The sequence below is a fragment of the Pisolithus orientalis genome (assembly GCF_024613125.1).
Source record: "Pisolithus orientalis strain OTSU chromosome Unknown F5J12scaffold_37, whole genome shotgun sequence".
NCBI classification, from domain to species: Eukaryota; Fungi; Basidiomycota; class Agaricomycetes; order Boletales; family Pisolithaceae; genus Pisolithus; species Pisolithus orientalis.
Genome location: NW_026260818.1, coordinates 328,876 through 356,305, shown reverse-complemented (window position 1 = coordinate 356,305; position 27,430 = coordinate 328,876). Strand labels below are relative to the sequence as shown.

Below are 27,430 nucleotides of genomic sequence, written 5' to 3'. Positions count from 1 at the left end.
GATGACACTGAATGGCTTGTGATGAAGTCTTGTACTTGGTAACAAGAAACTGTGTCATCAATGTGAGAATGGTGACATTTAAAGCCTTGCTGGCACAACAACACAGAATTAAGGCCCTGTTTAGAATGCCAGTTGAAAAATTTTGAAAGAAAAGATACAGAAAATTTCTCTCATGGTGTCATGTGACATAGGTTGTGGGAAGGTCTCATGTGTCATATGTTTATGTGAGCATATCAATCTATGTGCTAACCATGCAATGCTGTCCTTACAGATACCAACACTAATGCTCAACACAAGGTTGCATGCTGATGTCATCTTCTGGCCCTACTTTCATGTCTTATTGCCCATGCCTGCTACTACTACCAGCTTTTATTTTTTTTCTGCTTCTACACCAATCCCTTATCACACCTCCATCCTCACCAGTGAAGCCTGGGTTTATGAACTGCTAGATGGCCATCCACAGCACATCAAGAACAACCTCAGCATTCAAAAAGAGCAATTTGAAGCCCTCGTATCCATTCTATGTGACTGTGGTTTTTCTAGAAGCTGCCATGGTATCTCTGTCAAGGAACAACTTGCTATCTTTCTCTACTTCTGCATCACTAGACTTTCCTCTCACCATGTCAGTGAAAGGTTTCAACATACACCAGAAACCATAGCCAAGTGAGTCATATTATTCTTGATCTGAAATAATGGAGCTGTATGGTTTTCAGATACTTCAAACTTGTCCTCATTGAGTTTTCATCCAATCCTTTCTACTCCTCACATCAGTAGACCACTTTGTGAGCTGGTAGTCCTAGGGAATCTGTCCAGTGCTGGACAGCTCTGGACAGCTCTGGCCAGCAAAAGTGATTTACTGATGCACAAGTCAAATTCCCCAATTTGATGACCCCCCCCATCTGAAACTATCACTTGCAATCCATGCTTTATTTTTTTTCATGGCTGCATCAGTGCTGTTGATGGCATGCATATCTGGGCATATGTGCCCCTAGAAGAACAGGTGACTTGGTGGAACTGCAAGGGGTATCTATCTCAAAACTGCCTCTTCATATGCAACTTTGACTTGTGCTTTACATATGCACTCTGTGGCTGGGATGGCTTGGTCACTGTGTTATTCCCAAGCCAAATGACACAAGGGGAGACTATGGGCTGAACTTGCCATAACCCCTATGGCTCAGTTATTGTGAAAGTCTGACAGAGGTTTCTTCCACTGGCAAGTTCTTCTGAGATTGCAATAGAGAAGGAAAAAGGACGAAAGCAAAGTGATTATCTGAGTTGCAAGCTATCAAAAAACTGAGGATACAAGGTATGGTACAGCTGTATAAATACCTCAGGACAAGAGTACTGTACCAGTCCCACCATCCAGGTGGTAAGTATCTGCAGTAGTAAACAATGAAATAGAAACAAGACAGGAAGAGTCATATGGTGTCATAGATGGGGGTAAACAGGGAAATGAAGGCTATACTGGCTGTGCAATCAATGCATAGCAAGGGGCCTGACACCAGAGCAAGCAACAAACAATTGGAGCAATAAACATGAGTCAGAGACAAAGTATGAAATTGACCATTCATCAGAGATGGGGGTGGATCACTGGATCACCTTACAGGTGCACAGCATCAGAGGGTATTGGAAATACTACATCCACTGGGGATCTGAGGGTTCCCTTGAGCATGAACATGCCCAACACAATGATGGTTACCAGAGACATGACAAGGCACATGATGCACGTGACCATGAGGAGTTGAAAAAGGAAAGACCCCTGATGCAGGCATAACATGCTGATGCTGCTCTCTGGCATGATGCATATACAAATGACTTGCGCATTCCTCTAGGCAAGTATCTGCTGGCTAATGCTGGATTTGGTAGCTGCAATACATTGCTCATACCATACCAGGGCATCTGTTACCACTTGAAGGAGTGGCATCAGTTGAGACTGAAGTAAGGGCTTGATACCATTACTTTGCTTTCAGTTGCTGATGACTTGTCCCCTCCACTCATCTAGACCATCAAATCCTCAAGAACTGTTTAACCTCTGCCATGCTGCTCTTTGGAACATAGTTGAACAGATATTTGGAGTTCTGAAACATCAATGGTGTATACTTCAGCTCACACCAGAATTCAGTCTTGAAATACAAGCAAGAATTCCAATGGTACTCTGTGCCTTGCATAACTTCAGTGTAATGTTTGACCCTGACATATTCCCCCTCAGTGAAGACATTGATTTCCAGAAAGATGACTATGACAGTCTTCTTCCTGAACTTGGAGGTGAGGTGCCAAGTACTGCAGAGAGGCAGCATGCAGAACAGTGTCATGAGGAGATCGCTCAGTCGATGTGGGAAGATTATCTGGATGAGCATCACCACTGTGGAATACCTCCACCCACATAAACTGATAGTACTATGTGGCATTCATGTATTGTTCATTTATTTTCATCAGTCACATCCAATTGTATCATGTTCAAATTGCATCATATTGTCCAAAGAAACTGCAGTAAAAGATGATACATGCTACATTGTATACAGACTTTGTGACAAACTACTCAAATGACATTACCTGACTTGTGAACTTGTAACAACTTCCACTGGATCCACCCAATGTGATGTTCTCCTCAATTTTGTTGAAGATAATAATTTGGTTCACATTGCCAGGAGCAGCAAGGTAGTTGAGTATCTCAAAGTGATCCAGCTGAGGCATATCAAGGGCATTAATAATAAGCATTGCCATCTCCATACTTTCTTCAGCAGCTGTCTTTACTGGTGCAGAGGGCATGGGGCTCATAGCAAGGCCACTGAGACTTTGCACCATTTGCTGCAATGCATCTTGGCCTTCCATCTGCATCTTTGCCTGTTCACTGAGCAGGCAAGACTGTGTCTGCTTGGACACTGACCCAGCATCAGAGCCTGTACTTTCCACCATCTTGTGTTTTCCACAACTGACACTGGTCAGTGCTGAGGAGCTACTGGAGACTGTGGAAGGTGCAAGGAACATGGAGGGGAGTGAGGGGGCAGGGGAACTTGATGCTGGTGTGTTGGGAGTTTGAGGAATGACAAAGGGAGAAAGTGAAGTTGATGCCACCTGGTTGGAAGTCAACTGGGTGCTGGGGGTGGGTGTATCTGTTTTTTTCTTGGATTTTCCTCTTGGAGGACAGACAACATATTTGCCCTTCTCTGTTCCAGGTGAGAGCTGGTCCATGAGATGGAGGTGAGGCCACCTGGTGTGAGTCAAAGTGTGGTTCAGTGGTGAAAACCAACCAAAACCAACACAAAAGACAAAAAGAGCAAGTGGTGGTGTGCCTATATGGTACCTAGATGGTAGAACCTGTTCTTTGGGAGGGTTTTTGCAAGCTATGACACTCAAAGACAAGTGCTGGGGGATGGGGGTGCTCCTGACAAAGAGGGAGCAAGAATGTGATAGAAAGTGATAGGGTAGACTGCTGTCAGCCTACAGAAGGATGGATGACAACTTAATTCAATGCTCTGGGCTGCACTGAGCTCAGGGAGGGCTTGGAGCAAAGTATATTGATGATAGACAAGGATAAGTGAAGTAGATGATAGTTAGACCCTTAATAAAGTCTCAACTATTGAAGCTGCTGAATGAATTACTGAGTGATGATAAAATGCAAGCAAGAGGGGCTCTCTCTGATGTCTTCTTTTTTTTTTTTGCTATCTAAGTACAGTGATTTATATACAGTACAGGGGTGTTGCCCTTGGAAAACAAGGTGCAAACACTTGGTAAGTGATTGGTAGCTGATGAGTAAGGAATGTAAGTGATGGGTAATTGTCTTGGAAAGCATTGGTAAGCATTGGTAAGGATTAGCAAGCCAAAAAGGTGAAGGATCAGTAAGCAAAGTCAAAAGATTGGTAAGTATTAGCAATAGGTGAGTCAAAGACAGTCAAAACATCAAAGTATGAGTCAAGTAATGTCAGGAACTAGGAAAGTGCACTGGAATCACATTAGGGGGAGGCTGTGCATGTCACATCTTGAAGAGATCACTTCTAGGCCAAGGTGGGATGACAGAGAGGCAGCACTGATCTGATGCTGATATAGTACATCCAAAAGTGGACAGGGTGAGTCAGATGTCAACAGGGGTCAAGCTTTGGGGGTCTGTGGGGTGACAGGAGCATAGGGGATCACAACTTTCCCCCCCAAACCATCCTCTCAGTGAAGCAAATAAAAACTTCATGATTGAGGCTCTGTTGGAAGAGAGGATGAAGGGGGAGTGTCTTCTGCTGTTTCTTGCAACAAGGAGGCAAGATGTGCATCATACTTGTCATGGATGCAATCAAGGAGAGTGGAGAACAGTAGATTATACTGTAGCTGTTGCAATCTTGGAAGAATGACAGACAAGACTGGTACAAAGACATTGCAGGGAGCAGGGAGGAAGGATCCATATGCTTCTTGGACTGGAGAGACTGAAATGACCACATAAGACCTTTCCAAGTGAATGACAGACCTGAGGCAACCAAAGAATGTCCTCCTGGAGGTCATACTGACAAAAAGAACATACTGTCCAAGCTGGATGGGCTGAGAGGGTGCTGACAAGGGTGGGATGTACCAGGATGCTTCAGGACAGAAGCTGGTAGGAACTCCTGGTAGATATATGTAGCCATGGTCCCTAGCAAAGGGGACAAGCAAAATGATTGACATGGAGGTGGCCATATCAGAAGAATTAGCAAAATGAGCATCTTTTGGAGGGAGTGCTGTAGAAACATGTGGAGTGCACAAATCCTTTCCAATTTTGGAAGGTAGAATTGCATGGCTGAGCACTACAAGCAAGTGTGGGAATGGTCTCAGTATCTGCAGAGACAGCAGAGATATGTTGAAAACTGGAATGCTGTACATGGGTGCTTAAGAATTTTAACCAGCACTTAACTTGCTCCCTTTCTTTTTCTTTGGCACTGATGACTTGTTCTTGTGTGAGGGATGACTGCCAACATTTCTGGCTGTCCTTCTTCACATGAGGGCTATGGTCTTCATCTCCATTCATCAGCTGTGTCCATGTCCACCTCACCAAACACCTTTGGTGTGTGACACTGGTGTTCTTGAACTTCTCTACTTTGCAATTAGCCTACAATTATGGTAAGCATGTGTGATCACAGGTAGATAAGAGCAATCAATACCTGCACCTGTGCAAGCCACTGAGGATCATTGTCATCTGTAATTCCACAACCATGCTTGTCCAACCAAGTCCAACCTGATGCACTCCTGAGATCATTCACAAGAGCATACATCCTTTTGAGCTACAAAGACATCAGACAGCAAGATAATAATAAGATGCTACTCACATCCCCATGGTACTTGCTTTTGCATGCTTATGTATGCTTTGGTGCACCTTTGTACACTGGAAACTTGGCTCTCAAATGAGCTGCTGCTGCCTCAAAAACTGTGTCCTTGAACCCTCCATCACCAGCATGATGCAAAGACTCAAATAAGAATTCAAGGAGAGCAATCTCCTCCTCCATGTTCTGGAGACAGCTTTGTGCATGGTAGGTCTTTTACCAGCATTCTGCAGAATGGTAGGATCCACTGGGCCACTTGAGTGAAGAGAATTGCCTAGATCCATTACTGGATGAATCAGACATGTCAGGTGGCTCACTGCATAGGACTCCCAGGGGAGTGATGAACAGGACAAGGTTACCTAATCATGTTCCCACAACCTATGTCACATGACACCATGAGAGAAATTTTCCATATCTTTTTTTTTTCAAAAATTTTCAACTGGCATTCCAAACAGGGCCTATCTGATGCAGCAAGTGGACCATAATTTATTTCGCCCCTCAAGGGGGCTTGGTTACATAATACAAAAATAAATTACATCCCCCCCGAAAATGTACTCCTCGTAGCATGATCGCAATACCTGAATTCGACATAAGCTGCGTTTTCAATGCTATTTCGAATTGGCTTACACCATAGGAGTCGATCCAACCAAAACTGTGGACAGATTGTGGTTGTCAGCTGTGTTCCAACAGACATGAAAAGAGTCCGCACGGACATAGATGAACCGAGCGGATCAAATAGAGGGCAGAAATCAACTTTTGCCTTACCCTAATCACGACGGATCATGCCCATGTACCACCATCAGGGAAATCAGGTATCTCCCATGTAAGAGGTTTCTCTGGTGCAATAGATGCGGTGAATGGGGATCAAGCTCTTCGACCGAAAGATTTGCTTCCGGGGCATCCTCGTTCGGCCTGTGGTAAGTAATGTTTCACGGGCAAAAATTATCCCGGGCCCCGTCAGCATGTGCCATGCATCGTCGAGCACAGAGCTACCCACGACGGACTGATCATTCATAGCCACATAGCGTAATCTCGCGAGGCCCATCAGCGGTGCAAACGGAGGGACGTGATGTGATTAGCGCTGGCAAGCTGGATCATAAGAAACGGTGTGCCTCCGGGATTCCACCCAGATTCTTCGAAGGGGAATCCCTGGGTCAACACCATGAACCTCCAGGAATAGAGCGGGGATTCCCATGATGGGTCTATCGCGGCGACCCCCGCAAAACCGCTCTAATCTTGGATGCCTGGGAGACTCAAGGGAAACATGTGACGTACGTGCTTTGCGCTTGACTTGGACAGGCCGGAGTTGCTCCAAACTTCTGCGGAGTTGACAGGTCGCTATATTCATTTCAGCCTTGCCGGCTTGTGAGGCGCCTACCAAGACGGCTGTACTTGGCTAAAGCAGACCATATACCGTCCAAGGATCGTCCTATAGTTGGACTCTTATGTTGGCGATATGACACGGAATGTTGCTTTCATACCCTCTCCATACGCGTGCTTCAACTGAAGCAAATTGCAGAGGAAACAGACTAGTTCATTCGCACCTTCAGGGATATCCAGGGATTGCTTTATTGTCATCATTGACAGTAGATACCAGTAATACCAGAAGCTCGACGACATCCGCACTGTATGTATAACAACAGCGCAGGCGTCACTCGTCGCTTCCCTCTTCACGCATTGAATAACGCAGGTTACGCTGAAATACTGCACTAACCACTTGTCACAGGTACAGGGCCGGAACGAAACCTACTTCCGCTGCCTTAAAGAGACGCAAGTTAGGATCCCACCAGAAACACCCATCCTCATCCACGAAGGGGAATACATCCGGTTCGCGTTTTCCCACAAATATGACCGCGTCGAGCGGCAGGTGTTGTGGACCGTTGCCGGGGCTTATCCTGTCCAGGAGGGGCGTCCCAATACGAGGATAACGCGTTCACGATGCTCTCGTGGTTCTCGTGGGATCCAAGACAGAAATTCCACAGATAGACAACGGCGGAGACCTGTTCCTGCTATTATGACATTCTTTGTTCATCTTGAGTCACCGCAGTGCGATCATATAGGTTCATGTGTGATTTGGCAGTCTCGACCAGGCGTGAGGAAGACCGTGGAGTCGGAAGTTTGGGAAAATATCAGTCCGACTGCCCAGAACGTCTGATCGAGATTCGTGATTTTGGTGCGGTGTGAGAGGAACAAGCTACAATTCGGGAAGAGCAACGCTTAGGAATCAGCTGAACATCAATCCCGGAAATTGTTGGATGACCGACTCTACAGGACGGGGCGCCATTTTGGCTGCTTCTGGTGAATGTCAGACATGGGTTATAATTAGGTCCACACTATTGAATACGTGCACAGCACTTGACAGCGAGATACGAACCTAGTTGATGGCGCAGGATTCCCAAATGTGCTTGGACTGTCATCGATTCACTCACAAAAATGTCCCTCGGTATTCCTGGAACTGAAGCCTATACACACGGGGAGCGTTCTTGCTGTATGGTGCAATTGTCACGAAACAACCACATCATTTTGGCTGTTCCACTTGACAGAACAGGTGTAGTGCGTGATGCCTCTGCCTCCTATGAAACGATGAGAATGGTTATTCTTGGTCCAGTAACGGATATACACATCATTTGCATTCCCCGTGTCTCACCTATGTGACTCTCCGCCGGCATGAAGTGTCTACCACGACGAATTCGGAGCGCCATACGTTGCGTATTTCTGTCCATGGATGCTCGATTGCATTATTGATGGTGAAGGATACAGCGTGCACTGGTGCGCCAGTAATAGTGGTTACATTGTAAAACCTGCGGTGAAACCAGGATGTCTGATGCAACCAACTGGTATATATCTGCCTCGTCGGCGCAGCAGTTGTCTGGTCATTAAGTTACAGCACGCGCTAGTGTTGTATGTATACCCCTACTATAAATATTCTCAGAAGGTTCAAATGACAGGCATGCCGGATGGGAACAAACGGTTCATGTACAAATCATATTCTATCTGTACCAGACTGAATGCTGACGAAATTTTTTAACTTGCTGATTGCTGTTATCTGGGCTGGGGACGGTTAGCGGTCGATAACAAGAACGTGATTGAGCACCCCCACTGGTACCTTCTCTATATCACAAGTACAGCGTCTGCATGCCTATCATCAAGAGGTCTCCCATTCCATCATTACTTTCCCACCTCCACCCGCGACTTCAGTATCTGGTCAGACCAATCCCTTAGATCCATCCCGCGAAACTTGTCCTTCCATTGGAACGCAAGAACTTTGTATGTTTCCCGCCTCTCCCACTTGCAGTAGGACCAATATTGTCCATCTCCAAGTTGAGGTTACTAATACTGAGGGCATATTTGTTGGTCACTGCCATAGCACTTCCGTACCACTTGTGTGGGATACCTTTCGCAGTAACAACGTCATCGGATAGAGGACACGAAATGCGGGTACTGCAAGGATGGAAATCTTCCCCAGAGATGCCAGGTTCGTAGGTGATGCATACAGGAACGACCAACAGTGTCATCGGCAGACCTATGTTGGTTAAGCTGAGAGGTTCGTCGAGACAATCCCAGTAGTCAATTTGAAGATTTCCGGATAAGTAGCATTCAGGACCAGAGGGGATCATGCGCAAAGGATGGATATGAAACGGAAGGGTTTTTCCGTCCTATAAAAACCAGTCGCGGGCGTATCCTACTTCCAGAATCGCCTGGAAGAGCCTGAAGAACGCGTGTTCCGGACCCTCCCCTATATGCCACCACCATGCCAACTCCAAATATTCCCATCATGCAATGTGACTTGTCCTCCACCCCCGAGGTGACTCTCCGGGCAACCCACCTCGTGCGTTCTGGTGAAGATGGATTCATAAATCCGGGCTTGAAATTAAGAAAATGATTCCTGTCTATACCCGTCGCGGTCGAGATGGCTTTGCCAAGAAGGCGGGACTGGAGAGAGGTCCCACCCGTGAGTGTTTCCATCTCCTCGTCACTTATCTTGTCGTTCCGGAAGTCGGTAAGTGGGAACCAGTCCTTGTTATAGACCTTTAATCGCGGCGGCGCGAGGAGCTCCTGTAAGGCCCACCGTTGCGTGAACAGTGATCGGCAGCGAGGTCAAGCAGTGATTGCGTTTGGCCCGTATAAACAATGCAAATATGTGCATTGTGATACCATGCGAACATTGAACGGATCGATTCATCCAGTTCTGCGCTACTAAACTTTTCAACACAGACTGTCCGCCCAAGCAAAGTCGGCTCCATAATCCCCATAGACAATGTGGCAGAACTTCGCGAGCATCTTGTCGTCCTGGTTGCCACTGCCGGACTCCTGGTGGAAACCTTCGTAGTTGAGTTCGTCCGCCTCCCATGTATGTGACAGGATGGCAAAATTTGTGATCTCCTCCACGCATTCATCGATGGCGGAGTCGCGCATCCTCCGCAGTGTATATCGATCTTCCGCAGCCACATTATTCGGGTTCCAATGCTGCACTACTCTGACTCGTTGCACCAGTCTCGAGTCCAGTCTTGACAAGATAATTCACCACCGCACTTCTTTCCATGAGCTTTAGATCCGGCAACTCTATGATGCACAAGGGACGATTAGCGAAGACAGTACAACGAATCCTTGACAACACTGCGCAGACCATCATCACTAGAGTGATACCGCCGTTAATTCCTGTCACGAAGTGATGGTTACGCCACCTACTCGAGAAGTGGTTGTACAGGATCCGCTGACTGATCGAGGGAACGGTCGCTGAATTAGGGGCGTTCATAATACTGGGATTAAGGAGCGATGACACGGAGACGACGCAGTTGACTGTTCGAGTTGTGCGTAATCCGACTCGCTGAAGTGCCGCAAGCACGCGGTGGCCGGGTTCCTGGGTACATCAGACTTCCATCCATTGTTTTCTAGGACTACCAAACTCATTCACGGAGCGGGAATGGTAAAGACCAATGCGGACGGATTGAACGGTCTGCAAGAGACGACGTCCATCAAAGTCTGATGTGACGTGTAAGAGATCACAAACTAACTTTCTTTCCGAAAGACATGATATGTGCGTGTGGATCCATAGATAAGAGACGTTTGAGCGCCGGCTTCGTTGAGATTCCGGCGGTCAGAATTCAGAACAAGCTGTGACGGGTTTAAATTGTCGGTAATCCTCAAGTAAGACGAGTTCAGGATCCCCGAATCAGTCACTGCGGTCAAGTGTGCGGTTACAAAGTAGATGTACTGTCAGTGCAGTACTTCCAGGCAAACAGCCTTATAAGTTGGAGCACTGCGCCATTAATTAATGTAAGACTGTAGTAGCCCGCTCAAGATCTGGGATTATGTAATCCGCCACGGAGGCAAAAAGTGCTCTCCTCGCACAATGTACCCCGGATCTGAGTTTGAAAGGAGATAGAGGGTTCCGTATAAGAACACGCCAGCCAGCTGCGCCCTTCCTTTGCACCGTGCACGCGCGTCCTCCCCATCGCTACACACCCGAGTCTCACCCAAACCATGCGACTCCTCTCCATACTGTACTTTGCATCCGTCGCTGCCCTTGTGGTGGCCTCTCCCGTCATAGACACCGGAAGCAACAGTTTACTCAGCGAACAGACACTTCTGGGCGACGACGACGACGAAGGGTGCAGCGGTTACGGATCTTTATGTGACTGGCCTGCCGGCACGAGAGGTCCATGTTGCTATCCGTACCTTTGCAGGCCTCTCACCATGCAGAAGTCAGTATACCTCGTGTGCGCTTAGGATGAGTTAGGTGTGTGTCGCTCTCAGTATCTGACAGTTTCTTTCGTCTTATCTTGCGGACGAGACCGTGGCTCAATTTCCATTAATAGGCACCTCTGCTCTGTCTGCAATGGCTCGTGACCCGACTCTTCGTTATCATGCCGTCTCCCGTTCGTGTCCTCGCATGTCTCCGTCGTCTCTGTAGCCTTGCTTCATATGTTTTTCATACCGTGGTGTTTGATGCAGTCCCCCAGAATCTCGGTATTTTTTTGCGCCCACGTCTAATAATGCCGTTCGGCCGGGGAGTACTAGTGTCTCGCTTGAGCTTGGTACTATGTATATTTGTGTTATGGTAATTACCGTCTGATCAGGTTAATGTGATCGTCGCGCCAGTTTTCCACGCAGATTTGGCTTGATAAAGTGGCTGATGGAACTGGTGGGTGGTCTTTCCTCCGCCTTGTTGAGCCCGTGAAGGGAACTTCTGTTATCGCCGTGAGAATTAGATCACAGCCTGGATTTACAGAGTGACTCGACTGAAAGTGGCGGTGTTGGGTCGACTCATGCATGTGGAGCTGGGACTTGAAGTGAGTGGTTAATAAGAACACTCGGGCCTGGCGAAGATTATGAGGTCATGCTCCGACTGTTACACCCATACTCCCTGCATTGTCGAATGTGAGAAGTGCTGGCTGCGGAAAGAAAACATCGCTACTTCGCTAGGTTGTCCTCCACAGGGCCATGACGTAGTGTGTCTAATTTGGCTTTATATGTCCCTCCGCACTCTTCATGGCGTTACCCCCGTATACAAGTTTTTCCTCTGAAACATGCCAACCACTGTATCACCTACACACGACGTTCTATTGTACTTCCTTGCTATGTATGTATGGTCCGATCATGAGTCGATACTCACCCTCACCTACTTACTAGCTTTGTCCCCCCTCTCGCCGTTTTCTTCAGTGTGTACCATCTCTTCGTGTGTAAGGTACCCAAGCTGACAACCCAGTTCCGAAGAACGAGGATGCACGGCGGGTGAGTATTGTTATAACACTCGGTCACCAGCCACCATCCGTGACGTCACTCTTGTCAGATTTTTGGATTAATATCTGCTTGTCGATTCTGGGCTGGATACCGGGGGTCCTGCATGCATGGTCGGCATATCTCACTGGATCGCGTTTCAACGTCGTCGGGCACTGACTCTTTCTCTTGTTTGGCAGGTACATCATTTCGCGGAGTGAAGGCGCCATGTAGGCGTATATGGATGCGTGACTCCGGTCGTATGACGAGTCGTGAGGACGGAGCTATGTGGCAGTCTGCGACGGAGCCTCAGACGCGCAGTATTTGTAGCGTGTGCGTCTAACCTCAGCATAGGAGGTGGACAATTGTTTTGATTATGCCAATAATGCCCAGCACTGTATCCATCCTTGCTTTTGGAAACTTGGTGATTCTCCGGAATATCCAATGAAACGCTATAAGCCTAATTTTCTCTCAATTCGTGATGGAATGAGTAGCCCATAGGTAGGGGAATGTTGCTGCCTGAGGACAAAGTTCGATGTGGCAAGAATGCCGTCAAGAAAGAGACGCTTCGCCAGATTAGCGATTGGTATTCGGACAACGGACTTGGTAAGGATTCCACATCAACCTCCTAAGCATCCTGGACCCACTTCAAAGACGTGGTGCGGAGCCATCGTATCGAAACCTCCATGAGCCTTGATGGGAATGTCAGTAGACAACGTCAGAGGTGACAGACCGCATGCAGACCCGACCAACAAGGGAAGCCCCGCATGTTGACGGCCGCCGGGTCATTCATGCACCGTTGTATGCCGCAGGGGTTTTGAAGCCAAGGGATTTACCGAGTTTGCTCAAGAAGGGGAAGCTCGAACAGGCGAACATGTCAGCTAGGGGACCGACTTTGCATTGTGATCCGCCGACGGCCTGAGTTCTGTTCGTCAGTGCAAAGGTTCACTGCATCTGCCTTCCATTTAGTCAGTCATCTTTCACGAACGCACGGACCTCCGCAGCAGTCTTTCTGACCTTCGCGGCGCAACCTTACATATATCTCCATTGGTCGAGTGTCATATTGAAAACTGATATTCGGAGAACCTTCAAGGCAGGACTGCAGACGTTGCAAGACATTTTCATATCATTGAGGCAGCGATTTTGATGTTGCTATATACTATTATACACAATGGCTGAAAGGTTGCATGTTGTTAGATGTAGCGGGAAGATTCAGAAGAGAGATTGTAGTTAGCACAGACGCAAAGATATACTAGATAGTAGAAAACGGTTTCGTTCTTCCCGCTCAAGGATGGGTTCAACACTTCCTGCACTGGGTCACGGTAGACGATGCCTTGCGACTCATCAACAGCGCCAACTCCTGGACAGTTCGTGATGAGTTTTCTTTTATGCTGCGACCGAAGTAGCTATACTCACCACTACGAGAGTAGATATGCTCAGCCTGCGCAGCGGTTCATCGACAGCGGTTGTGTTGTTGATAGCGTCGTTTAAGTTCTGAGTGATTGCATCGGCGGGAACCTGGAGCTAGTGACATGAGCACGAGAATAGTCGACAAGGCAACCGGGACCTCACAAAGTCCCAGGCAGCAGATTGAGACGATGCGATGAAGCGTTCTTCGTCGGATAAGAGGCTACCGTCGTCGGTGTATTGCACGGCCTAGTCAACGTTAGCATTCCCAACCAGTGAATATACAAAGTATGCAAGCCCACCATTACTCTCTCCCGAGCAGAGGGTTTGACTCTCGCATACGGGTGGAATCTAAGCAAGTATGAGGACCTGTAACTGGGAAGCCTTCCGCAATCCATGGTGTCTGAATAGAAAAAATTTGCGGGGTGAGGAGAGGGAAGGATGAGGAAGAAAAAAAGATACCATTGCAATGCAACCTAAAGTTTAAATACCCCAGCGGGGTCTGGAATATGGCGCAGAAAGGAAAAGGGAATGATCGAGCCTTAACTTGAGTGAATAGTCCGTGCGGCCGTAACCGACCTGGCCAGGGTAAAGAAGTCGAAAAAAAAACGGGGACCTAACGCGGCGCTTATTCACATTGACATTTGTTGCATTCCACATACATTTGCTTCCGCGGCACCGTTTCGCGTATCAGGAGACAGTCACCGGCCCCACTTCCGTCCCTTGATGGATAGCAAGACCCATTACGCTGGAATAAAGCTCCTTTCGTTCCAGAAGATGCACTCCACATCCAACACCATACCAGGCTACCACGCCGCCGGTCGGGAGTTACTGCCCTGAAGGACGGGTGGTAGCCAAATAGGAGTCCTCCTTCATATCGTAGGTCTCCAGTGGCCAACTGACAGGTTTCTGACTATCGACATCAGACAACGTAGGGAGGATGTTCCACGGTGCGGTTTGGCTGCCTGGGTGCCGAGTGCTGCGGGTAGTGGGTTTACACAACGTTGGGTCCCCTGTTCGACCAAAAACCCACTACACCGCAACACTTCGTCTTCAATTTTCATCCTGTATTGCAGTACCCATCCCTATACACACTTAACCCCATCTTCGCAGTCCTTGCAGTCCTGTTGCGAACGCAAACCCACCGTGAGCCCGATGGTGAGAATGTTGCGTGACGTGTCACGCGAAAAAGGGGTGTGTCACGTCACGCTGCTGCTACAGCGCGCCAAAATCCGCAGGCAAGTTGCTCACCGCCATCATGAGACTGAAAGTGCGACTCAACTTGTGTGTCCCCGAATGCTTCAACGTTCCCTTTTTTTTTCAAGGCCTCAGCATGGTAAACGATGATGAAACCGCGAAGACATTGTTCGCCTCAAGTTTATCAAGGGGGAACTCCCTGCAAGAAATCTGTTCGTCGACTAAGCTTGCATCAATATTCTCGTCAAACAGTGCCTCCCAATGAATGGAGTGCGTTTGAGTGAATCAAGACACTCACCTATAGTCATGCTGCACCTGTGGGACTCCTAAACTGGCGACCACCCTCAACCAGCCCCTCTGGCTACTATTTTGAACCCGATCAAGAATTCGAAGATGCTAGCGTGCTTTGACATGCATCAAGTGAGTGCTGCGACCAGCCAAACCCGCCCACACGCCATAGCGAAATTGCTGGAATTTTTCACCGTGGCATTTTGTGATGAAGACCGCCGCCTTGAAGTTGGACGAACTTGTGGTGACCCCCCCTTGATGTTAAAGGAGCTGACATGCGCTGTCGTGTGCAGAAACCAGCAGACGGTCGGCCAGAATTTTTGTGTCAAAGGTAGGCCGATGATTTGAGGTGTGCGATAACGCTTCCAAGAATCTCTGGGGTCCGCATTTTTCCGTAACCCAAAGTCTCCACGAAACTATGCCCGAACATCCCAACACCTCCTGCCGTCGCAAGAGGTGCGGTGTGCGTGCAAGAGCGTCAGAAATGCTGGTGGGAGTTGGCCTGGCGCAAAAGTGGTGGGGTCCCAGTCTGCTGACTCTCGCTCGAACTCCGCAAATGTCAGCGGCTGATTGAATAAAACAGACAAACACGTCTTTTGGCGGCGGCAATGCAATCAACCCGTCTGCATATTTTTCCCTGGCCCCCCCTCGCCGTGAGCGAAGTACTCATTAATTTTTCTCTGGCGGTCATTCGTATGTTTCTCTGGCTGTGGAAGATCCTGCGACGTAGCGACCAAATTTCCTGACCACAAATATGCCACACTTCGCCACTACATTGCCGTCCCCCCAAAAAATTATTTATTTACACCTGCCTGCCGAGTTTCCAACCTCGTCGATACCCTTGAACGCCCACACTCCAAGTCTCTGCTGAATTTTCAGCTCTCTTTCACAATCGCAAGTCCAGCGCTGCCTATCTTGCCACTCGCAGAACGTCCCCCTTCGCTCAGCCGACGTCGAAACGTCTTAGCCGGCAAAAAATGAACATTTGGAAGGGGAGGTGGAGAAGGGGACAACCTCTCTCTCCTGCCCGTCGCCTAGAAGTTTACCTTCCTGGACGCACTGGGGAGAGTCCAGTTCAGCTCTAGGCTTCGTGATGATACAGGCCACAACCTGGCTTGAAGACATCCGAGCAACACTCGCCGACAGCCCCAAACGCACACCTCGCTAAACTGAGATACCTGGCCGACCACTCTCCAGGGGTTGTTGTTCCTCACTCGGTGCCACCTCTTCAAATTTGCAACATGGAAACGACATGAGATAGGTATACCTCCTTGCGACGCCTGTATGTTCGCTTTCTTGCGGTCGTTCTATTACTAACGTATTCTCCGGTTTTAGGTACCCCCGCTATCATTTTTTTATATGCGAACAAGGAAGTGCCCTGCGAACAGTAGCTCCCTCCAATCCGAGTGGTCGCGTTAAATGGGTGGGCGTTGGATGAGGTGAGTGGCATAAATGCTAAACATTTTCTATCCCCGCTGAGACCCGTCGTTAGCAGACTCGTGCATTATCGCTGGTGTCTGAGCTTCGTCTTGGTTTCCGGGCATCTTACGGGCTATTAGCGCCCGCCTTATCTTGTAGATTTTCCCACCATGTTGATGCTGGTACCACGTTCCCCGAGATGAGCGTACCATGCATAATTTTATGTATGTGGTAGGAGCGGGGAACCTCTGCGGTTACCTCCGGTGGTCACCGAGTAACGCGGCCGTCAGCCATTGCTACTACGTGATCCGAAACTTAAAATGTGACAGATAGCAGAAAGAAAACGACGGAAGAACAAACTTCGATGTGCTGCCGTTTAAGAGATCGAATACACACAGCAACTACTAGGTGACTATGCTGGCTCAGCGTTCAGTGTTGCCACCATTTACTCGGTAGCCAGTGTACGTTGGAGGTTTTCACTTCTACTGACCGTCACGACGGCGTCGCCGCTCGAGCGACAAACTCTAGGCAGTTGTATCTGTCATGGCTACTATCTTCACCAAGGAAGACTTGCCTCTACAACGACACGAAAGGTGTTAATTACTCGCAGGCACAACCCTCCACACTTTGACGGAGCCATCATCCCCCGCGGTTGCAAGTAAATCTTCGACTCCGGATCGGGGACACCACTGCACCGAATTGACGTCACTGACACCATGAGCAGATGAAATCGAAGCGATTAGCTTGGAACACAGTGTATCTTTCGTGGCCTGTTCGGAAGGTTGCTTGACAGGCGCATCAACTAACGGCGGTGCAATTGATCAATGGTTGAGCAACTTACCGATATCTCCCATATGTTTATCCTCCCATCCCCACCGGTACTTGCTAGCCACCCCATGCTCTTGGACGATGTGCCCTTGCCAATATTCCAGCTGACAGAGTAGATGCTTCTCTCATGACCCCTGATCTGGTGTACGAATTTCCAATTATACTGATCCACACGTTTCCAAATTCTGATCGAAAGATCGTCGGAAGCTGAGGCCAAGTAATTCCCGTCGGGCGACCATGCAAGTGACCAAACCGTTGCCTCGTGGCCGGTCAGCGTCGATAGGCAGTACCAATCTTCCGATGGATCGTCGATGTAGAACTTGATCGTGTCATCGTAAGAAGCCGAGGCAAGGATCTACCCCGGAGTCAAGAAGTCAGGCTTGGATTGGATGTCGCGTAATTTCATCCAGACCTCTTCCGTGGGATGCCAGGCCACGCACTTGACGTCTTGACTGTGTTCCATTAGCACTCCCATGCATTCGAAATCGGCGTCGGGATGAACTGCAGCGATCGTGAATATGGGGGAAAGGTGGAAGAAAGTACGGAATGACTCGCCCTCCCAGATCCAGACCGTCTTGTCTCTACTACAGCTGGCCAGTAGGGTCCCAGTGGCTGAATACCCGACGCTTTTGCACTCCGTTTCGTGGCCTTCTAGCATCGTCACGCATTCCCATTCTTCGGATTCATCTAGACCGTTCTCGTCATCCAATTCTTCCTTTTTCTCAAATATCCCGACGTTAGAGTCGAACGAGCCGGTCGCAAATGTCTTGCCCGAGGGTGCCCACGCGATACTGCGAACCGTCTTAGTATGTGCTGTCGAGATGGTACTGATATGAGAGAAGGACGGCGATGCTGTCTGGTCGTCTCCACTACGTTGGTAGTTATACAGCCGGACGGTCTTGTCTGCTGAGCATGAGGCAAGCAGAGGTTTCGTTGGGTTCCAGGCAACTTGCCACGCGCGCTCTTCGTGACCTGCCTGGAACTAAGATCATCGCCTATCATTTACCTGTTTTTCTCTCACCTGGAAGCGAGGCCACCAGTTGGAGATTGAATTGGGGGTCGACGTCCATTTGAATCGACCTTTGATCACTGTAGATCAATTGCTGTAAATATTTTATCGGCGTTATCAAAAAGTTGTTTGTCTCAGTTGAATTCCAAAGCCCCTGCCTTCCTATCTAGGAACAGTTCATCTAGTACCAGTTAGACGATATGATTCAGACGGGTCTCATACAGAACGTGCACGACGACCTGCTCACAGATATATCTTATGATTTTTATGGTCTGCACTTCGCCTCGTGTAGCCTTGACCAGAAGTACGTCTCTCCTGTTATTCCATCCTTTTACCTTCGTAACGGGGTTGCAGAATCAAAGTCTGGTCGTTGGACGAGAGCACTGGAACCTGGAGCGTCGAGGATGAATGGAAGGTACACGCGTCCTTTCCTCTCGAGAACGAAAGTGTACTGACAGAATGCAGGCCCACGATGCTGCCATCTCAAAAGTAAGCTGGGCACATCCAGAGTTCGGGACTATACTCGCGTCGGCCTCGTTCGATCGTACCGTAAAAATATGGGAACAAATGATGTCCACTGCGGTTACTGAATTACAGCCTAACACATCCTCTGCCCCACAGCAAGCCAGTGGCGGGTCGTCCTCGAGATGGTCTGAGAGGGCCGTTTTGGTCGATGCCCGTGGCACAGTGAGAGCCGTGGAATTCGCGCCTCATCATTTTGGTTTGAAGCTGGCGCGTGTCTGGTTGTTTTCTAGTCCTCGAAATCTGACAGACGTCTAGGCGACGATTTCAACTGACAATCACCTTCGGATATACGAGTGTTTGGAGCAGTCATCGCTGGCTACGTGGCAATTATCAGAAGAAGTGGACGTCACCTCTTTACCAATAGCATCCCGACCCTCCTCTCACTCAGTAGCGTTCGGAACGCCAACTCATACGAGCGCAACTCTTGATGGTGCCTCTGCTTCCCTAGTTGCGCAAGCGTTGCAACAGTCCCAAGCCCCACCTCAGGGCCGAGGGGGGTTGGGTAACAGGGAAGCGGATGGCGGCTGGTGTATTTCTTGGTGCAAAGAGCGGTATTGGGGTGAAGTGATAGCAGCAGGGAGCGGGATATCGGGCACTATAAAAGTAGGTGGACACAACCTGACCCGTTCTGCTTTTCTTATTGTAGAGCATAGATTATACAAATCTCGCCGTCCCGTCGTCCAACGACGCTATTAACGTTGGATCCTTCTCCCGCTGGCAAGTTACTGGCAGAGGGTAATGCTGCGGGTGTTCTGGGCGAGAGCGACGCTCCAACGCCATACGCTGTCACCACTGTAGCATGGGCACCATCGTGTGGTCGATCGTATCATCTTATAGCGACGGGTAGTCGGGATGGTCATGTAAGAATATGGAAAGTCAAACCAGCTGAGGATAGCGACATGGAGGACGACAGTATGGGATCTAAGTGGACAGCTAGTATTGCTGCCGACTTCGACAACCACAGGTAGGTGCATGTTCTATATTCCTTCTTGTCATACTTTTCTTACAATATCTAAATAGATCGGCAGTCGGTCGAGTCGAGTGGAACATAACAGGGTACGTTGATCCATTTCTGGTATTGATGGGATATCCTGACTGAGAGCAGGACCGTATTATCATCTGCCGGAAACGACGGGCGTGTCCGTCTTTGGAAGGCGACGATCGGGGGTGTCTGGAGACCTGCTGGGAGCATTGGCGTCGAACAAACTGAAGACGAGGATGCTAACATGGAGGAGAGTGCTGTTGCTGACTAATATAGCCACGTACTACGAAGGTAGCATGGATAATCACTTACTAGCTACTATTAGTATTCGTGACAGCCATCTCTTGGAAGATATCGGAGAGATATGAGAGCAGTCGTGGGAGCGGTTTTATCACGGAAGGCCGCTCGAGTATCTGTGTCAACGTCCCGGATTGCCTTTCAACTTAGTCTCCTGCATTACAGGTCGTACTACGGCTGTCAGCCAGCCCGACACTTCGCAGACATGTCTCAGTCTGGGTCATTTGCACGCCCCTCTGATGGTGCTCTGCAACTAACTGCCGTACAGGAAACACAAGGTAGTCGTCTGCCGCAATCTTGGGCCTGACGCGATGTCTCTTTTGGAGGCAACACCTGAACTGGACGTGCGTTGGATTAAACATTACTCCATCCCTCATAGCGTTGAACCCACTTCATGTGGCACTTAGCTTGTCGTCTGGCCGGACGACCGAAGCTGCGACCGGACATGGTTGCTAGGCAACATTCCAGGCTCTACTGGGCTAGTTGTCATGCTCACAGAAAAAGTACACTGTGTGCTCCTACAAGACGATGTTAACCTGATGTCATATTTTAGGTTGACTCCGAAATCTTGGACAGAGGTAAAGCTGGTCATTGTGTTACGTTTATCTTCCACTTATCGGTGTCGTTACATCTCCCGTATGACAGCCGGTCCCTCCTTGAAAGTTGTTTCGACAATGTCAGTTGGGAATGGTAAGTTGTTCAAACAGGATCGCCGCTTGGCTTGAGCCTCTGCCTCTATCACAAGAACATATTGATCTCAGAGCTGCGGCTCAGAGAGGGCTGAGGGTGGGGTATACCCCCGACGTCCTCACTGATGCAGGCAAGTCAAAGATCTCTTGATCAATAGCTGTTTATACATCATCGGTTCCCATCCGTTCAGTTGCCGATCTGTCCGTGATGCTCGCACTGATGGCAAGTCGCAATGCTGGAATAGCGACGGCGGTCGCGAAAGATGGACAAGTAGGTGAACCATCGGTATCTGGTCACCAGATGGTTGAGGGTCTTTTTAGTGGCCAAACCACCCGTGGTCACCTTTTGCGCTGTGTGGTCCTCAGCTAAGTACGATGGCCTCTTCTCCGGCACGAAAAGCCGGCTTCCTTGGCTTCGGTCGGATCGCTCAGGCGACCTTGGCACGGCTTGTCTCATTTGGGATCACTCACTGCTTGTATTCGTCCAATCCATCGTCGCCCACAAATCACGAGCGCGATGCGGAATTAGCGAAGAGGTACAACTTGCAATCGGTAACCAAAGTAGACATCGACGAACTTGCCCGCGAAAGCGACTTCATCTTCGTATTGGCGCCCGGTGGACACGATACCTATCACATCATCAACGAGAACTTTCTGAAGCAAATGAAGAGGACAAGCATCCTCATCAATGCGAGTAGGGGAACTCTGGTCGATTCTGATGCGCTGGCCAGGGCACTTCGAGAAGGCTGGATATGGGGTGCTGGCCTCGATGTAGTGGAAGGGGAGCCAAATGTGACAATCGACCATCCGCTGATCAAGGAACCTAAGTAAGCTGGATTTTTCTTGGATGAACGTTGATCACCGTTTCACGGTATGTTGCCCACGAAGATGCATCATTTTACCGCACATCGGAAGTGCTACCTTGGAGACCCGGAGGGCTATGGCGGTGCGTGCAGCCCAAAATGTGATAGCAGGAGTACTAGGAGGGAATATGCCCGCAGAGGTGTATTTATCAGGTTACCGGTAACTGGCATGCTGTACTGCTGACCACGGAACTCCGTGACCTCATGCAATTAGAATGAGAAGCCATTTTGATGAAGTGAAGCCACGTTCATGGGTGTGCCGGGGTAGCCGCGTTGTCATCAGGGCGCCCGATCAGGAAATGAGACCCCTGATAAGATGGTGGCTGTGTAAGTCGCACCCCTTCAAATAGGGACGCGCCGAGGATGCCAAAAATTTGCGAGCTTCTATGATCCTTGCTTGCCACTTCTTCAACTTGCAGTAGTCATGACAAAATACATCGTTATCTCCGGTGGCGTCGTCAGCGGTATCGGAAAGGGCATTATTGGTGCGATTTAACACTGTCGGGGTCGGCGCCACCCGTGTTTATGCATGCACCTAGCCTCTTCCACCGGTCTGCTGTTGAAGACGACTGGCCTTAAGGTTACCGCTATCAAGATCGATCCTTATATGAACATAGATGCTGGAACCATGCGACCGACGGAGCACGGTGAGACTCGGGTGTGATACTGTTCCGTGTCCTCGCTTAGTCGACCTCGTTAGGTGAGGTCTTTGTCCTGAACGATGGAGGTGAAGTGGATTTGGATCTGGGAAACTACGAGCGCTATCTAGATGTTACTTTATCGAGGGATAACAATATCACGACGGGTAAGATCTATCGCGAGGTCATCGAGAGGGAGGTTAGTGAGATCACGCGTCGTAACGTTCACCACCGTTGTTAACCTTCTGGCAGAGAAGGGGAGAGTATCTTGGAAAGACCGTACAGGCAAGGCTCTAACGTTAGGCGAGTCTTTGTACACCGGTTGACTGCTACGCCACAGATTGTGCCACACATCACCTCCGCCATCCAGGATTGGATTGAGCGTGTATCCAAAATTCCCGTCGATAACTCGGGTGAGGAACCAGACATTTGTATCATAGAGGTATGCATTTCTATAAAAGCTAGAACGTTGAACTCAGTCTATGCAGCTTGGCGGCACAGTGGGCGACATAGAGTCTGCTCCCTTTGTCGAAGCTATGCGCCAGTTCCAGTTCCGTGTCGGATATGATAATTTCGCTTTGATTCACGTGTCGCTCGTGCCAGACATGCACGGCGAACAGAAGACAAAACCTACGCAAACGACAGTACATGCTTTGCGTGGACTCGGGTTGCTCCCGGATCTAGTTCGTCATGCCCTTCATCGCGTTGACAGGTTTTGGCTCAACCGGATAGATTGCTTGTCGGTTGCTGGCACCACGCCCTCTCGAGAACTCTACGAAGGAGAAAATATCTATGTTTTGCCACGTATCCTCTACCCAGGTGTTAGGTGTTCATGACGTGTCATCGGTGTACCATGTTCCCCTTTTGCTGCAGTCTCAAGGAATTATCGACTACCTACGCAAAAGGCTTAATCTTTCAGCACTAAATATCCCTGAAGAAATGATCCAAAAGGGTTTGTCCATCGAAGCCAGATGGAAAGCCATGACGAGGGCGTGCGTTCTTTTTAGGTTGCCTTTATCTTGCAGACTCATGATGTGTCATTTAGCCAAGAACGTTGTTTTGATGAGGTCAAAATCGTATTGGTTGGGAAGTATACCGATTTCAAAGATTCTTACATGTCTGTAATCAAAGCGTTGGAGCACTCGGCATTCCGAGTCCAACACAAACTTGTAATCCAGGTACGTCTGACTAACTAGAGTCCCTCGCGTCCGTTCTGACGCAAGATAACTGGTCAGTGGGTGGAGTCTTCTAACTTGGAACCACCTGCACAAGGGTCAGATCCTGCTAAATATCACGATACTTGGCGTGCGTTAGTCGGTGCAAGGTAGGGTTCATCGGCTTCATTCACTTTTGCATGTCATTGATTTCGGGGTAAAAGCGGCATTCTCGTTCCTGGGGGTTTCGGCCAGCGCGGGACCGAGGGCATGATACTCGCCATTAAGTGGGCGAGAGAGCAGAAAGTCCCGTTCCTAGGCATCTGTCTTGGATTCCAGATGGCGGTGTTAGAATGGGCCAGAAGTGTTCTTGGTGTACAAGGCGCGCGCCTTTAAAGTTATCTTCTGTGGTGGTCAATACTGACAGACTTGGCAGACGCCCAGTCTACTGAGTTCGTTCCAGACACGCCTAGTCCATTTATCGTTTTCATGCCTGAGGTCTCCCGTACCCATATGGGCGGTACCATGCGTCTGGGTCTCCGCCCCACTGTTTTCCAGGGAACAGCGCAGGCTCGTCTTCCTTCGGCCCTTGCCAATGGCTCCGCCACCCCTCCCACAGCTGCAGAAGGTACAGCCGATACGGCCGATACGTCGAGTAGCTCCAAGTTTGTTCTCCAGAGCCCCGCCACGTGGTCCAAAGCGCGTCAACTCTATGGAAATGTCGACAGGATGTGGGAGCGACACCGCCACCGCTACGAGGTGAATCCCGAGCAGGTCCCGCGCCTCGAGGCTAGCGGGCTCACTTTCGTGGGTAAGGACGAAAGGGGTGAACGTATGCAAATTGTCGAGCTCAAAGGTACGTATGCACATCTGTATTTTCGTTTTCTTTGATCGACTTGTCTTCTGACCCCGGGACGTTTGAACAGATCACCCCTTCTTCCTCGGTTTGCAGCCGCACCCCGAACTCTGCTCCCGGCCTCTGAACCCCTCCCCACCATTCCTCGGGTTTATCGCTGCTGCCTGTGGATCTAGCGTACTTGCTGAGCAGCTGGAAGAGCAAGCCCGGAACTATCGCCCGCCTCACCCGGAGGGGTCTATGGATAGCGAGGAGACGCTACGTGAACGCACGATGGAACATCCCGTTCGTGGTGGCAGAATGTCGGGATGGGGCACTCCTGTTGCGGATTGATCTATATGCCTTGTGCAATATGACGTGCAAAAAATTGGGGGCCGCATATGTCTGCAGGGTTTGGGCACTAGACCCCGTACAGCAGTCTTAAAGCTTTTCATATGAGTTATTACTTACCACTGTCATGTACCGTAAGCTAATAGTTTGTCCTGCCCTGCTTGAACGGCGATTTGATTATCTTGTAATGACGAGCACACATCCATTCTTGTACCCATTGTTAGGTTTGCTTAAATGAATACATTCTAAGTAGTGATTGCAAACTCCAGATTATCACCGGTAATATTGTATGTGTTACTGTGCGCGGCATCTACTAGAGGTGGTGACGCGTGGAGGTGAGATTTGGGTGTTAGTAAGGATGGGCTGAGAAGGTCCAGGGACTGCGGCACAAGGCGCATGCTAGGGATGGCGTGTATCCATCTCTCTGCGCTAACCGGAAGATATCCAGTGACCATAAATTGGAGTGCTAACTTCACTCAGATGAGGCGGGGCGTGCTGAGGGAAGGAAATACACGCGAACCGCCGATCCAGATCAGAAACTACTCTTTCGGACCCCTGACGAACGGAAAGACATGTTTCGCGGCTTGCTAGTCTTACCGTCTCTTGTGCTCTTGTCAAATCTCTGGTCTGGGAACCTGCGAGGTCCTCTCTTTTGCGATGAAGAATCAATTAGATCTCCAAGCCTCTTCCGCGGGGAGCCAGTTCTATCCTCGAGACGGACACCCATGCGACGAAGCCAAGCTTCGCTTGGTCGACCTGGAAAGTGGGGTAAGCAACTCGGAGAACCCCACGAAAAAAAGGGACCGCATACGCACCCATGTCGACGCCGAACGTACGCGACCAGTCACTTAGACCTGAGAGGACTTTTTGGGCAGAAACATGTAGTGGGCCTGCAAGGGGAAGGTAATGGCCGAGGAGTGAGGCGACTGTCTGACGGACCGCTTCTGTGTCAAGGAGAGGGATAAGTGAACGGAAGCGGGTTGACAAGGAATCTGGTTGTTTGTCTCCGCTGGTATTGTTGTCCGCCTTGCTTTTGGAGCCGGGGCTGTCCTCAGTTGAAGATGCATCATATATCGCGACATTCGAGTATTGACGTGACGGTGCAGATGCTACGGCAGCAACCTGCGACTCCAGGGTTTCAAGAGGAAGCACTTTGACGGGACATTGATGGAGGTGCCGGGAGAAGTAACCAGCCTCCCATGGGAGGAGAAGCATATCTGAACGATGGGGCGGTTCCTCTTGTGCATGTGAAAGGGGAGATGAAGAAAGACCTCTGCCAGTACGACCAACACGGTGAACATAAAGCGTTTCAGTGCTCGGAATGCCAAGTTGAACAACGCGAGTAACGTGAGGGTAATCAACACCACGAGCAGAAACGTCGCTGGTGACCAAGATGGTAGGAGCCGGTGCGAATTTGCGCTTCTGTAGTCGCCGATCGTGCTTCCGCTGTTCTGAGGTGATAGCAGGCTCTCTGAACTCCCTGCTTGCACGTTGCCGCGCAGCCTGAGTAAGCTTCGAGTGCATTTCAAAGACGCGTGTGTTCTTGGCAGGAAGGGTACCATCCGCGGCGAATTCGCGCACAACCGTTGAGAAGAAGGCCGTAGAGTGAGTGGTAGGGCAGAATACGATTATCTTGGACTTAAAGCCGTGAATTAGTTGATCATGAGCGATAAGGCGAAGCAGAGCTGGAATCTGGGCGTCAGGGGACGGGAGAGGGGTGTAATACTGAGGTATGTGAGCATGGGTAACAAGTTCATCATCCGAATCTATTGCCCAAGGCACGCGTGCATTTTCCTTCAATTTATCGACGTTGGAAAGATCAGTCCCAGAAGCAGGTGGGGCAGCGTCAAGGAATTGGTGATTGTGGGATAGGTGGGAGGTAGCAATTTGCCTGATTCGTCGGGAAAGAGTTGCGCTGAAAAGGAACGTCTGCCGTGTTTGAGGGGGCGCCAAGAATTTGGCGATAGCGTCGATATCATCTCTAAAACCCATGTCAAGAAGAGTATCGGCCTCGTCCAAAATGAGCTAAGGGGGAAGAAGTCAGACCAATGCTGCAAGTTGCAAAGCTGACGTACGAAGTTGCAGCTCTTCATGCTCTCTCGAACGTCAGAGTGGTTTTCGAGCACGTCACGTAAACGGCCAGGCGTTGCAACCACAATGTCGCGAAAACCATTGTTCCATTGGGATAGCTGTCTGCCTTTGCTTTCGCCGCCGACGAAAAGACCGACTTGGAAGTCCTTATGGTGTTCTGTCAACTTGAGCGCAACGTTTGCAATCTGAGTCGCCAGTTCTCGTGTAGGAGAGAGAACGAGAGCTCCGGGGACCCTTCGACGAAAAGAATTGCGGATACGACCCGCGAGAATTGACGAGGGGTCGGAAGCGTGAGCCGCGTTTTTAACGTGTTGGTCAACTGCTCGGATTCTGTGCTCGATGGCGGGGATGAGGAAAGCGAGCGTTTTACCGGTCCCGGTGCGGGCTCGCACGAGTAGATCACGAGGAGCATCCGGGTTCGGGGGAGCAGAGGGGTCGTAAGGACCGGCAAGGTCAGGGAGGAGTGCGGTGACAAGAGACTGCACGTGGGTCATCCGGTCGAGGTTAAACGGAGACACAGTGAGTCCTTTGAGAGTCTGTTTGGAGATTTTATCCTTCAACGATCGAAAGGTAGGCGGTTCAGACGCTGCTTCCGCCGTCACCGAGGGTGAGACCGCCGCAAGGGCAGCCTGCGCCGACATCCAGCGCGACTGTCCACTGGATCCAACCCTGCATCTCGTCCTGCTGAACGACCTCGTCAGCGAGAACCACGCCAACGTCATTCAAATAATTGGTTGGCTCGGGGTGAGCCTCAGACAGTTGACCGAAAAAAATATCAATTCTTAAATAGGAAATAGCAAGACCCCCACCACCGCTGGACCCCGGATTCTTCGCGTCATCGATTCGGAATCGCATCTC

At 49.6% G+C, this 27,430-nt stretch overlaps 10 protein-coding genes across 10 annotated transcripts; 6 read left to right on the top strand and 4 right to left on the bottom strand.

Annotated features, from left to right (window-relative positions):
• Positions 1–6,999: 6,999 nt before the first annotated feature.
• F5J12DRAFT_693085 (uncharacterized protein) lies at positions 7,000–7,185 on the top strand (the record flags this gene model as incomplete). The annotated part of the gene is made up of 1 exon (XM_051740405.1): positions 7,000–7,185. A coding segment is annotated over one exon (186 nt), but the record flags the coding sequence as incomplete, so codon positions are not given.
• Positions 7,186–9,103: 1,918 nt separating this feature from the next.
• Positions 9,104–9,919, bottom strand: F5J12DRAFT_358766 (uncharacterized protein). The gene has a single exon (XM_051739039.1). The coding sequence runs from the start codon at positions 9,728–9,730 to the stop codon at positions 9,311–9,313; it is 420 nt and encodes a 139-aa protein (XP_051596628.1). The 5' UTR covers positions 9,731–9,919; the 3' UTR covers positions 9,104–9,310.
• An 844-nt stretch (positions 9,920–10,763) lies between these two features.
• Positions 10,764–11,571, top strand: F5J12DRAFT_785462 (uncharacterized protein; the record flags this gene model as incomplete). Its single annotated transcript, XM_051743245.1, has 4 exons — positions 10,764–10,984; positions 11,235–11,340; positions 11,394–11,480; positions 11,512–11,571. The coding sequence occupies 4 exons, from the start codon at positions 10,764–10,766 to the stop codon at positions 11,569–11,571; spliced, it is 474 nt and encodes a 157-aa protein (XP_051596627.1).
• On the top strand, positions 11,507–12,511 carry F5J12DRAFT_854098 (uncharacterized protein). Its single transcript, XM_051746626.1, has 2 exons — positions 11,507–11,862; positions 11,913–12,511. The coding sequence occupies exons 1-2, from the start codon at positions 11,810–11,812 to the stop codon at positions 12,016–12,018; spliced, it is 159 nt and encodes a 52-aa protein (XP_051596626.1). The 5' UTR covers positions 11,507–11,809; the 3' UTR covers positions 12,019–12,511.
• Positions 12,512–13,192: 681 nt separating this feature from the next.
• F5J12DRAFT_896249 (uncharacterized protein) lies at positions 13,193–13,804 on the bottom strand (the record flags this gene model as incomplete). Its single annotated transcript, XM_051747924.1, has 4 exons — positions 13,193–13,359; positions 13,412–13,517; positions 13,572–13,655; positions 13,709–13,804. 4 exons carry the CDS (start codon positions 13,802–13,804, stop codon positions 13,193–13,195), a joined length of 453 nt encoding a protein of 150 aa, XP_051596625.1.
• Positions 13,805–16,718: 2,914 nt separating this feature from the next.
• Positions 16,719–18,311, bottom strand: F5J12DRAFT_358491 (WD40-repeat-containing domain protein). The gene is made up of 5 exons (XM_051739038.1): positions 18,160–18,311; positions 17,694–18,110; positions 17,551–17,639; positions 17,152–17,493; positions 16,719–17,095 (listed from the first exon to the last, which is right to left on the bottom strand). The coding sequence occupies exons 1-5, from the start codon at positions 18,206–18,208 to the stop codon at positions 16,907–16,909; spliced, it is 1,086 nt and encodes a 361-aa protein (XP_051596624.1). The 5' UTR covers positions 18,209–18,311; the 3' UTR covers positions 16,719–16,906.
• A 36-nt stretch (positions 18,312–18,347) lies between these two features.
• Positions 18,348–20,408, top strand: F5J12DRAFT_958153 (WD40-repeat-containing domain protein; the record flags this gene model as incomplete). The annotated part of the gene is made up of 7 exons (XM_051749899.1): positions 18,348–18,451; positions 18,502–18,562; positions 18,613–18,885; positions 18,928–19,275; positions 19,326–19,636; positions 19,693–19,728; positions 19,778–20,408. 7 exons carry the CDS (start codon positions 18,348–18,350, stop codon positions 19,923–19,925), a joined length of 1,281 nt encoding a protein of 426 aa, XP_051596623.1. The 3' UTR covers positions 19,926–20,408.
• On the top strand, positions 19,988–21,880 carry F5J12DRAFT_854067 (D-isomer specific 2-hydroxyacid dehydrogenase). Its single transcript, XM_051746625.1, has 8 exons — positions 19,988–20,295; positions 20,359–20,454; positions 20,505–20,529; positions 20,597–20,641; positions 20,697–20,771; positions 20,832–20,911; positions 20,962–21,467; positions 21,529–21,880. Exons 1-8 carry the CDS (start codon positions 20,263–20,265, stop codon positions 21,665–21,667), a joined length of 999 nt encoding a protein of 332 aa, XP_051596622.1. The 5' UTR covers positions 19,988–20,262; the 3' UTR covers positions 21,668–21,880.
• F5J12DRAFT_854057 (CTP synthase N-terminus-domain-containing protein) lies at positions 21,881–24,730 on the top strand. The gene is made up of 12 exons (XM_051746624.1): positions 21,881–21,988; positions 22,043–22,150; positions 22,204–22,340; positions 22,394–22,426; positions 22,482–22,583; positions 22,630–22,824; positions 22,874–23,133; positions 23,187–23,319; positions 23,377–23,465; positions 23,520–23,677; positions 23,732–24,151; positions 24,222–24,730. Exons 1-12 carry the CDS (start codon positions 21,928–21,930, stop codon positions 24,482–24,484), a joined length of 1,959 nt encoding a protein of 652 aa, XP_051596621.1. The 5' UTR covers positions 21,881–21,927; the 3' UTR covers positions 24,485–24,730.
• A 69-nt stretch (positions 24,731–24,799) lies between these two features.
• On the bottom strand, positions 24,800–27,321 carry F5J12DRAFT_358485 (P-loop containing nucleoside triphosphate hydrolase protein). Its single transcript, XM_051739037.1, has 3 exons — positions 26,557–27,321; positions 25,297–26,506; positions 24,800–25,237 (listed from the first exon to the last, which is right to left on the bottom strand). Exons 1-3 carry the CDS (start codon positions 27,292–27,294, stop codon positions 25,014–25,016), a joined length of 2,172 nt encoding a protein of 723 aa, XP_051596620.1. The 5' UTR covers positions 27,295–27,321; the 3' UTR covers positions 24,800–25,013.
• Positions 27,322–27,430: the final 109 nt, after the last annotated feature.